At 37.1% G+C, this 11,315-nt stretch overlaps 3 protein-coding genes and 1 long non-coding RNA gene across 6 annotated transcripts; 2 read left to right on the top strand and 2 right to left on the bottom strand.

The window, feature by feature from the left end:
- Positions 148–1,229, top strand: LOC18597396. Its single transcript, XR_001927867.1, has 2 exons — positions 148–739; positions 814–1,229. It is a non-coding gene; the product is annotated as an uncharacterized LOC18597396 (long non-coding RNA).
- On the bottom strand, positions 2,631–2,969 carry LOC18597397. The gene has a single exon (XM_018120868.1). It carries the CDS (start codon positions 2,967–2,969, stop codon positions 2,631–2,633), a length of 339 nt encoding a protein of 112 aa, XP_017976357.1.
- On the bottom strand, positions 4,693–6,969 carry LOC18597398 (suppressor protein SRP40). 2 transcript variants are annotated; one of them, XM_007026422.2, is made up of 2 exons: positions 6,278–6,968; positions 4,693–5,950 (listed from the first exon to the last, which is right to left on the bottom strand). In XM_007026422.2, the coding sequence occupies exons 1-2, from the start codon at positions 6,945–6,947 to the stop codon at positions 4,839–4,841; spliced, it is 1,782 nt and encodes a 593-aa protein (XP_007026484.2). In that variant the 5' UTR covers positions 6,948–6,968; the 3' UTR covers positions 4,693–4,838. The 2 variants fall into 2 exon arrangements, with proteins under 2 accessions (XP_007026484.2, XP_017977370.1); XM_018121881.1 differs by having other exon boundaries at positions 4,693–6,969.
- On the top strand, positions 7,111–10,939 carry LOC18597399 (probable uridine nucleosidase 2). 2 transcript variants are annotated; one of them, XM_007026423.2, is made up of 9 exons: positions 7,111–7,269; positions 7,469–7,584; positions 7,684–7,743; positions 8,446–8,631; positions 8,724–8,828; positions 9,191–9,287; positions 9,472–9,579; positions 9,663–9,798; positions 10,442–10,939. In XM_007026423.2, exons 1-9 carry the CDS (start codon positions 7,218–7,220, stop codon positions 10,548–10,550), a joined length of 969 nt encoding a protein of 322 aa, XP_007026485.2. In that variant the 5' UTR covers positions 7,111–7,217; the 3' UTR covers positions 10,551–10,939. The 2 variants fall into 2 exon arrangements, with proteins under 2 accessions (XP_007026485.2, XP_017977371.1); XM_018121882.1 differs by having other exon boundaries at positions 7,113–7,269; positions 7,459–7,584.

Here is an 11,315-nt window from a genome sequence, read left to right on the forward strand (position 1 = left end):
GTTTATAATCACTAAATTTTTCAGGTATATTAGTCTCTTTTAGTAATAGTTTAAGATATATATTTTAGAGCCTTGCATGTCTGTGGGATTATACCTTACAGGTATGCGGCGTCTGTCATGTCTCGGGTCTGGGGCGTGACAGACACATTATCATAAATAGAGTAGTCTTTTAAGAGGTTTATCTTACTATATTATTTCACAGCACCAAGTTTGCATAGTGCATGGCAGGAAGGAATCATCCAAGCTTATTTCATCTCAAACATGACCCCCAGAATTTGATTTTTGGGACATTATTTGTTGTTTTAATCTGTGAGATCAGTAAAGGGGGTTAAAGGGTACTGCTTGCAGCTACAAATTAATGCATGGATTGGAAATTTTTTAAACAAGTTTTTGGAACCAGAAACCAAAGTCCAACCACCTTCAACTACAAGTGAATTTATATGCTGAAATGAGAATGGAACAACCACAACAGGAATGATTGAAAAATAAGTTGAAATGAGAACGGAACTGCTCTGAGTCTATACTTGACAGGGTTCATCCTCTTTCTTCCATGACAAGCCAAAGTTCCTTTCGTGACAATCTTAAATTCAATCCAAACCAGAACGGCTAAGTCGTGCCTTATAATCCAGTCACCGTAAGATTAGGATAGGAAGGAGGTTTGGTTTGGATCTTCTTCATTATATAGTAAACACTGGCCGTCATCTCATGGATCTTCCTATTGTTGATGAGAAGCAGCAAGGTATGTCTACAGCACAGCGTTTACCGAAATACGATGATTGTTGAGGCCAGCGCTTTTTTTTTTTTTTTGCTCAGCAAAATCCAGCGATTATGTGAGAGAGTTTATGGAGAAGGCTTTTGTTAGGTCTGGACTGTGGAGCTTGTCAGGGTTCAAGAATGCTGGAAATCTCACCAGTCACCGGTCACCACAAGCCACAAGCATTGGTGGGCTACCTTGTCTTGAGAATCAGGCTCGACATTGATGGCATAAGATACCAGCAATGAGTGGGATCATCTTTATGCATACGGCTAGGGGAAATAGGCATACTTGGAAAATGATGAAGGAGAAAGGGCAGCCGGTTTATTTCATTGTTATTGCAAACCCCACAAGAACCACTACCACATACTTGTACCATCTGTAATATATATATATATATCGCAACTCGAGATTGATTTTATTTGTAACGAATCTCAGGTCAGGTTAAAGACAATAAGAGGAAAATTTGCTTCAACTTTGCTTATTAAAGAAAATTTTTGTACTCTTCTTTAATTTGTCTGTCTCTTTTTACAGTGATATTACAGAAATGGTTAATTTGCGGAGAATTAAATTAAGAAGCAAAGGATTCATTCATGTGAGATCTCGAAAGGAGAAAATTTCAGAAAATGAGAAGTGCCAAGAAGAACAAGTATAACACAAACATGGAAGACATAAGGAGTACCTAACAAAAAGAAATTAAGGTTCAAAACAATGATACTCAAAATGCTGACAATGTTGTAAAAATCTGTCAGAAACAACAGGATTGGAGGATGAATAATATTGGTGAATGAAAGAAAACATTACAAGCTGCCTTTGGGGCTCCAATTAATATCTGAGATTCACTTGTTTTGTGTGCCTTAATTTACTAGCTTTGTCTTGCTTTATAATTAATTATACACTATAATATAAGGCTTAAGCCTTTATTGGTTTAAGTTGATGATATTGGGGTAGGAATTGGACCAATTCCATGATGTCTTCAACAAAGAAATAGACAACTTTGAAGAATAATTCATTCGGTATTAGACGGAGGGGGCCATTTGGCTGATTTGTTTAACCACGACTATGACTTTTTCTAACTCGTGTTGTCGAGTTTGTCTGAATTGAGATTGAAACTTGGAAATCTGAGTTTGCCCCCTTGCTGTCCAAGCACAAGTTGAAGCACGGGATGCATATGTCCTGTACAGGCAGTAAATGAGGCATACTGCATATATAATATACCATAATTAACCACCCACTTATCTCAAATTTTTCTTTTAAAGTATTAACAACACAAGGAAGTGATACACCCCTGCGAATGATTCAAAAAATACAGTTAAAAACATAAGTTGCTAAGTTGGTTTTTCATTTGGTTCCTGTGAGAGGCGGAGCATGGTGGGATTACAGCTATCTGTGCTGTCCTAGGTATAGACACCGCCGTTATAATTTTGGCAGCCTAACCGCTTAGATTCAGAACGTTTATATATGTAGATGCATGAATATGCTTGTTTGGACTCGGCTCTAAATTCTAATAGCCCAAGCCATACTGCTTGTTGCAAGGCCCTCCTCTCCCCTTGTCTTTGAAATGAACAAACACGAAAAGAATCAGAATAGGAAAAAAGCATGGTTGAATGCAAATTAAGACGGAAAATGAAACAGATTAATTATGTACATCCTAGAAATCTTCTTCTTTTGCTGAATTTCAGCTCACAACAGATGGCAGGTTGACCTCAAAACCATTGCAGATACTATACTAATTCTCTTAATAGTGCTTGCAACGAGTATTGATCAGGATCAGGATAAAGCTACTTACCTTTTCATGGGAAGCTATAACATAATTAAAGCAAAGTATTGTTAACATTTACTTGGCAATTAAAACAAATGTATTGGCACTATACCCTTAGGCGCCGGTTACACATGAAAACATTCTATGGCTCCTAAATCTCTTAAGTTTCGGCGCAGGAGGAGTTGGAGAAGCACCAGTTTTCATGCCATCCGCCGATGAGTACCCCATGGAGAAATCTCCCATAGACACGTGACGGCGGTGACCATTTCTCTGTGTCTTGAGACCACAACTCTTTTCAGCTGTCGAAGGTTTCATATACACAGGACTCTGACCATCAACATCGAAGTCTGCAATGTTGTAAGTTTGAGCTGCACCAGATGAGAGACACTGATATTGGCGGCGAGTTTTATTCTTCTTGAGTGTTCTGTAAACCAGAGGGATGAGACCCTCCATAGCTGTGGTTTCTTGACTTGGCCTCCCAAACCAAAGTAGTAATACTAAATGTTGTTGATGAAGAAATTCTGTGGAGGAGGCTGGAACTTGGAAATGGAAGACTTTTGGGGTATTGGGGTTGGTGAGGAATTATGAAATATACAGTGTAGGACAGCAAGTTTTGACGTGGCAAGTCTAACACGTCATTTTGAATTTCAAACGTAGACGTATCCCAGGAAGTCGCCTAAATCGGATTCAGAAGTTTCCAACCTCTCTCTATACACACTGTACAATTATTTTCTTGTTTCAGCAAAACCCTATCCTTAAATTAAATGCGGAGAATAATTATCAATATAAAATTAAAGTAATAATCTTTCTTAAGAGATATGCTGCCATTGACCAAGCATTAGATGGAAGCTTATGATTATAAACTTGCACAATATAAAATACAGCAAGTTTCTTGTTAGGAATTCTTCTATTTTAAATACTGAATATATACCTATATATCATTAGTCGACTCGTTTGAGCTTAATTACGTATATCTACCCCCAATTTCCATACATGATAATAACATGTTGATTTTTTTTTAATATAAACCTTTTCCATGAATTAATTGACAAATTTAAAATTTTATTACTACAACTACTCTCTAAGTTGAACTTCTTATATATGGTCCTACCTTAATGGCATTGATTGATGTTGATTTGGTTAATTTAAACTCTTGCTAGACTTTAATTAATTTGATTCATTAGCGTAGTTCCCTTTTGTCCATAGCAAAACATATAGTCTTTTTTTTTTTAAATTAATTCTCTGTTGTTCTTATCACATACTCGATTTTAGGTTTTTTTTTTTGTATTATTATTAGCAACGATTTCAAAATTTGTAATTACTTTCTTGTTAATTTTACGATATAGTGATTCAAACTTAAAATTTTTTGAGTTATTATTAAGCAGATTGATTGATTAATAATACACTAACGCTTAACTAACCTTAAGTAATTTAAGGTATATGGGGCAATCTTATTTAGTAGTAATCCCATATGGGGAGTTACGTAGTGTAATAAGCAAAGGAAAAGCTTACTATAAAGAGAAAAACCATAAAAAAAAAAACATTGGTATTAACTCTTCACAGATGATAACTAAATCAAGATGAAGAAATGTCTGCGTTGCGATTGTCTAATAATTATTAACATAAAAAAAAAAAACACTGCAATGTTGTATTCTATTTGGAGTAATGTCAACAATGGCGGCAAACACTAAACGCTCGTAAACAAGATGGTGGAATTAAGGCTTATACCAATTCAATTCAAATAATTAAGATATAAAATTATAGTAAGTAGAGATGATATGATATTAAGCAAAGTTTTGGTGAAGAGTCACATCTGGTTGACATGTCCCGGTGAGATGTGACATGCATGGACGCCGTCTTCAGCCTTCAGCCTCCAGCTGCCACCTATCAATCAGGCTATGCGGTCCATTGTTTTCCTTTATAGCCAATTGTTTTGGGCCTGGCATGGTGCGGTGTAAGGTTTTGCATCTTTCATATTTTCATCAAATCATGAGTTTTTCATAAGAGTAGGCTGCAGGTTCCAGTTCCAGTTCCAGGTCACTCAAATAAAGACCGGGAGACTTACACATTCAGAAAATTTTGGTTACACCAGTATCTGTCACTGCCACATTAGTTCTCCATAAATAAGCAACTACTAAAGATTATGTATCAAGTACCTAGCATTCATTCAAGTGTATAGAGATGAAAATGCTTGTCTGAAACGAGTTCCATAGCTTACAGTGAAGACTACAATTCCATAAGTGAAGAATATCAAAGGGAAACTAATACTCATTCAATAGAGCCAAAGGTTTAACATACACAAGTGGAAATAAGGATCATGAACTATACTTCAAACAAATTGTTCTTGTAGCAAAGACTCCAATCTGAATCCTCTGAACGAGCCAAAGCACCTCCATCAGTGCTAATCGACTCTGCACATGAACCTTGTACTGGAGACTGAAGCTTTTCTCTGCTTTCACCATGTACAAATTCAGTAGACCCAAAACCATTCTTTAAAGTTGGAACATTCCCTACATCAACATTGATCTCAAGACTTTGGCAGGGTTTAAGTGGGTCACCGCTATTCACATTTAATTCTTCCTCTTCATCTGATAGGCATCTGCAACTATCAAGCTCATCCATCTCAAAAATCCGACTTACTAATCCTTCTCTCCAGGATATTCTCATCTGTGATTGTGACACATTCTCGAATGTAGAATTAGAAGTCCACAAAGATTGATCACCCAGAATTTTCTGAAACGGAGGAAGCTCCATGGAATTGGAAGGTGTAGTCAAACGATCGAACTGAAAACTAGAACTGGTTGTATCCCATATTGATACACGTCTCTTGGGAGACAAGCTTTCCGTCCCAAGATCTCCAGCCACTGAAAGTAGCTGATCAGAATGAAAGTGATATCTCTTGTGGTCCTTTGCACTTGAACATGACATCCCAGCATGCCTTTCCAAGCTTGAATCAGAGGTTGGGGTTTGCATAACATTTTCACTCCCTAATGTATCCGTAGAGAATGGAGAGCATCCTCCTTCAATATTATAGCAGTACTTTGCCTCTTCTTTCAAGGGAACAGCTCTGGAATAAGGCGTGTCATTTGGAGAAGATGAAACAAGAGCATAGTCACTTAAAGAATCTAAACATACTTGAAAATGAGGAAGTTGAGTGGAAATAAGCATATTATTTGTGCTCCTTTGGCACTTATTACAGCTGCTATTAGAAGTATCGCTTGTGTTATTGCTGAAGCTACACAAATCCAAAGATAAGCCAAGATCAGATAAAGGTGAGGAAGGATACGGAAGTGTTTTAGGTTCGAGCAAGCCGTGCAAAGGAGCAGAATTTTCCTTGTCATCGTCGTCGTCCTCATGACATGGAGACAAAAGCCAGTGCATTGAAGCCTCAGCAGGTGAAGAGAGCTTGGAAACACTAGATCTGTTAACAAGTCCTGTAGGATAATCTTTTTCGCGGTCAGCACTGTTAGAATTATCGCTCGACATATCATTAGCAGCCCCTAGAGCTACAGCCAGAACCCCTCTGGCCCTGCATTTTCTCCGGTCAGTAACCCCAGAAATGAGATGACCAGCACCATAGCAAGCAGGAGTATTTGCTGTGGTGGCGGTGGATTGGATCTCCGGAGAAAATGAAGCCTGAATTGGTGGGGTTTTAGAGTTACTAGAGCTAGCCTTTGATTTGTCATCATCGATAAGCCTATTCTTATGATTATCAACAACAGCAGCTACACAATCGAAAGCGGAACGAATTGTGAACTTACTCACAGCCACGGGAGTGAATTGGAGCTCCTCCTCAGGCAGCTTTAACAAGTCTTGAGACACAGAAAGCGACTCGGTTTCAGGAGCGGCATTATTGGAATCCAAAAAAGGAGGAGTTTCTGAAGTGGGCTTCTTGGAAGATTGGGATTTCTTAACTCTGCCTAGTTTGGAAGAAGAATTTTGGTTGATAAAAGGGAATGGTTTGGAGTGAGGGGGGCGTGAAATGGGGGCAGATTTGGGGGTTTTGGAGATGAGATGGGCTGTTGTGGGACAATTGCGATTGAAAGGGGTTTTAATATTAGTAGTACTAGCAGAAGAAGAAGAGTGAGAGAGCAAGAACCTGAGACAACCCCTTGGTGCTTCAATGGAACCAGAGGAAGAAGAAGAAAGATTGCTGCTGCTGCTGCTGCTAGTGGCGGTGTTTTTGACATGTTGGAATGCTCTTCTAGACCCCTGCTTCTCCTTCCTTTTCTTCATCGCCTTTGTCTTCGGAACCTCCGACTCAGACCAGTTCTTATGGTTATGGGGCTTCGATGATGAGGAGGATCTGTTCATTCCGACAAGAACATAAACTTTCGTGCATGAAGGAACTAAGAGTGTAGCCAAAAAGAAAGAAACACTGCTAATAAGAAGAAGAAGAAAAGAGTGAGAAGTGAGACTGAGATCTATCATCTTGTGATTTGATTTGAAAGCCAGTGGAGGTGAGGCGGAAATGGGGGTTACACTTGCCTACAATTGGGCCCCTTGTTGTACTTAATTACTGGAATTGCCACTGCTGAGTGCTGGCCTTTAATCCTTTTTTGAGCCGCCAACTGGGCTTTGACTACACTCGCATTGGGCTGAAGGCTGAAGCAAGGTTGAGGTTACTACTCCGGGTCCGTTAAAGCAATCATCAATTCATCACATCCGGAATTGACCGACAGCTGAGGACCTTAGGTTACCATGGCAGCAGCAGAAGCAAAGAAGATCATCATTGACACTGATCCAGGCATTGGTAACCATCTCCTATCACTCTCGATTACAAGTAGAAATCTTACAAATTTAATGATCTTATCTGGGCATCTTTTAGGTTTTCTAAATAGCATCTATGGAGCTACTTCCTTGTACTGTTTTCTTTGTTGTTACTTCAAATACTGCTGGGATAACGTGCTTTGTCAATCTTCGTTTTTTGTGATTTGAGCGGATGCATGCAGATGATGCCATGGCAATATTTCTGGCACTGAGGTCTCCGGAAGTGGAGGTCATCGGACTCACCACTATTTATGGCAATGTCTACACCACTTTGGCCACTAGGAATGCCTTACATTTGGTATCCTATCCTTCTTTCTACTTTGATTTATCTTTCTTTCAAAATTAGTTGGCAAAGCTTTGATGTGGATTTTGCTTTGATCGAGTTCATGTCGCCTAGTTAGAGGTTGCAGGCAGAACTGATATCCCTGTGGCGGAAGGATCCCATGTTACTATCACTGTATGTGCTCTTATTCCTTAATGCACCTCCAAAGTTGTGTCTTTTGTTTATTGAGCTTTCATCCCTCGCAGCAATTCCCTAATTTTCTTGGTTGATTAAGATTTCCATTGTTCATTCACCATCCTTGACCCTCTCTTTGTTTGAGTTCAACCTGCAAGCTAGGAGAGCATGTACATGAGATATTTTTATTCGCATTTATATTTTGTAATTTTGGTTCTATTTAGAAGTGTTTTGCAAAGGCAAAAAAAGTCCATACCTTTAGATGACGGAAGTCTTGACAGGTTGCATGTACTAACAATTTTGTAATCTTATTCCAAGTTATTATCAAAAGAGCTTCAATCATCTTCTCTTGGATTTAAATTGTTCTCTTAAACAAATATTTATAAAGAAAATCTAGTTTCAAAAATGTATGTGTTCAGAAGGGGTAATATCAATTAAATTCATGGCTGGGGTTTGCTCCAGTTATTATGTTGTTTCTTCAGCTCTATGCACGTGGGGCATAAAGCTTTTCTGAATTTGAAGGTTAATTTCCATTAAATGAATGTGGTACTTTTTATAAATCTCTAAGTATTTTGATGTTATAAGACAACTTGAATTGACCTAATGGATGTCATTCCTGTGTTACCTTTTGCGTACATATAGTAACTATGAACGGCTTGTCTGGTTCTATTATATCCAACTGATGAATAGTTTTACAACCAGAAAGGTACAAAACTTCGCATTGCTGATTTTGTCCATGGTGCGGATGGGCTTGGCAACCAAAATTTCCCTCCACCAAAAGGAAAGCCTATTGACATGTCAGCCGCTGCTTTTCTTGTTGAGCAAGCCAACCTTTATCCTGGGAAGGTTACTGTGGTGGCATTGGGTCCCCTAACCAATATTGCACTGGTCAGATTCTTGATCATTTGCTATAATTGTGGCGTTCTTTTCCTTTATAAATGAAATCCATAATATTCCATAATAGATTCTATTTGGAGCAGGCTATTCAACTAGATCCATCATTTACTAAAAACGTTGGGCAAATTGTTCTTCTTGGTGGCGCTTTTGCAGTAAATGGCAATGTGAATCCAGCAGCTGAGGCCAATGTAAGTTTCTCATCGCTTTGGCATCTATTTTGCTGTCTCCAAAACTTCAATTTATCAGACTAAAGTTTATATAATTTAATTTTTATTCTTCCAACTTGCAGATAATATAGCAACTGTAAGAAGAATAATATGTGCTTATTAGCCTTTTCAAGTTCTTTCTAATCGTTATAATTTTTACTTCTTTAGATGTTAGGTATGCATATGATTTCAACAGTTGAAGGTGGAGCTCATGAAAATGAAAAAACTCTGAAAATAAACTTTTTAATTCAATTTGTGACACTTCAATATTTTCGTATGCTAGTGTCATGTTTGCACACTCTCTGTCTTATGCATCTTGTTCCGACCTGTTAATTGAAAACCAGATCTTCGGCGACCCAGATGCTGCAGATATTGTGTTCACAAGTGGAGCAGATGTTTTGGCCGTGGGGATAAATGTTACTCATCAAGTTGTTTTGACTGGTACTCTTTTGGCATTCTTCTCGTTTTATGTCAATATATATATATTTTTTAAAGTGGACCATTTTATTAACTAGTAGATCTATTGATGCACCTTATATTTCTAGTTTTATGGAACTTTGTTCCTTTATTTTTTTATTTTGTTTTTCTGTTTGCTTCTGTTTTAATAAAATTTGACACATATTAGATGCTGATCGCGACAAATTGGCGAGGTCAATAGGAAAATTTGCTCAGTACTTGTGCAAGATATTAGAGGTGTACTTCAGTTATCATCATGATGTATACAGCACAAAAGGTTTGTGTGCTGGAACTGGTTAATGCTGTTCAGGGAATCTAGCAGAACAATGACCCTTTGCCTTATTTACAACCATTCTGTAGGTGTATATCTTCATGATCCAACAGCCATGGTTGCAGCCATTAATCCTTCACTTCTTACTTATATGGAGGGTGCTGTGAGAGTTCAAACAAATGGCATCACAAGAGGACTGACAATATTATACAACAAGCAGAAGAGGTTAGATATTTTGTGTTTCTTTGAGCAACAATATTATTACTATTATTATTATTATTATTATTATTTATTTTTTGAAAGGTGAGCAAAAATATAGTTATTGAAACCTGAGGAGACTAAAATGAGCTTGTACGATTTAGTTTGATTTCTTTTGCAATTTGATGGCTAAGTTCAAAGCATCTTTATCCAAATTAAAAGCCAAAGTATGCTAATTGCGACAGTGGGTTTCTGGAATCTTTAATTGCATCAGCTAATAGTTAAGAATAAAACAGTTAATAATCATTTTAAATAAAGGAGACTGACTCCTTTGAGTAACTAAAAAGGGCCTATTTGAGCAGCATTTGACTGCAGAGAAAGAGGAGTAAGCCTTGCAGAATCATAGTTGCAGCCTTGACAGAGGACATGTCAGTTTATGAATTTACTTATAAAGTTTTGATGTTTGAATTAAGTAATACAAGTGAAGAAAACAAAGTCTATATGAAATCTTCTTGTTTGTGCTTATTGCCTTACCAAAAGGTCTCCTTGTGCTTTCCTGGATAGGAGATATTTGTAGGATAGAATGCCTACATGTACAGTTGCACCCTTCAAATTCTGTGATGATGTATCATCTCTGTTGCGTTCCTTACTGAGTGATCCATTTGGCCAGGTTTGCTGAAATTACAGAGTGGTCTGATCAACCCACGGTGAAGGTGGCAGTCACAGTCGATGCTCCTGCAGTTGTCAAATTGGTTATGGAGAGGCTGATGGACTGGTAGTTAGTTTCGGGCAGATTGAAGGCTCCATTATGGTGTCAGCTGATGATGAGAAGCGTTGTGTTGGGTATCACTTTGAATAATTTAGCTCCAATACAAACGGAAATGGTTGTGAATCCTGTCAATGTCTTTTTAAATTTGTTACCACTTTCCAGCGAAGGAATCATATTCTCTGTGAGTGGTTTGGTTTATCATGGAATATATGCTGCTGTTATTGTATCAATAAAAGTCTCAACGCTTCATTACTAATATCCTTTGAAACTTGTTTTTCGATTTGCAATGTAACAAACAGAAGACGTTGTACCATTGTCAAAACAGCTATCAAGGTCTGGCTCCGCTTGGCTCTAAGAATGAGATGATGATAATAATATTCCTACACCCTTTAATACTAATAGTAGTTGTTATACTAAGTGCATGTTTGACTTAGTTTTTTTTTCAGTGTATTTATTTTTTAAAAGTAAAAGTAGGATTAAGCATGATTTTTTGAAAAACTCTTTAAAAAAAAGTAGTTGTTTTTTAAGAACAAAATTTTTAAGAAAAGAGTTTAAAAAAAAGCTCCAATGAGGAGTTTTTTTTTCTCTTCTTTTAAAAATACAAAAAGAATTTTATTTTTGTTTTAAAAATATCTTCATTTGTTAAAAATAATTACAATATTACTTTCTCAACAAAAAAAAATATTTTTTATGATAATTTTAACAAAAATTTAATAACTTATAAAAAAAAATTTATAAAAAAAATTTACCAAATAATTTTAACTTAATTTTAAAA

This window comes from Theobroma cacao, chromosome 5, assembly GCF_000208745.1.
Source record: "Theobroma cacao cultivar B97-61/B2 chromosome 5, Criollo_cocoa_genome_V2, whole genome shotgun sequence".
Lineage (NCBI taxonomy): Eukaryota > Viridiplantae > Streptophyta > Magnoliopsida > Malvales > Malvaceae > Theobroma > Theobroma cacao.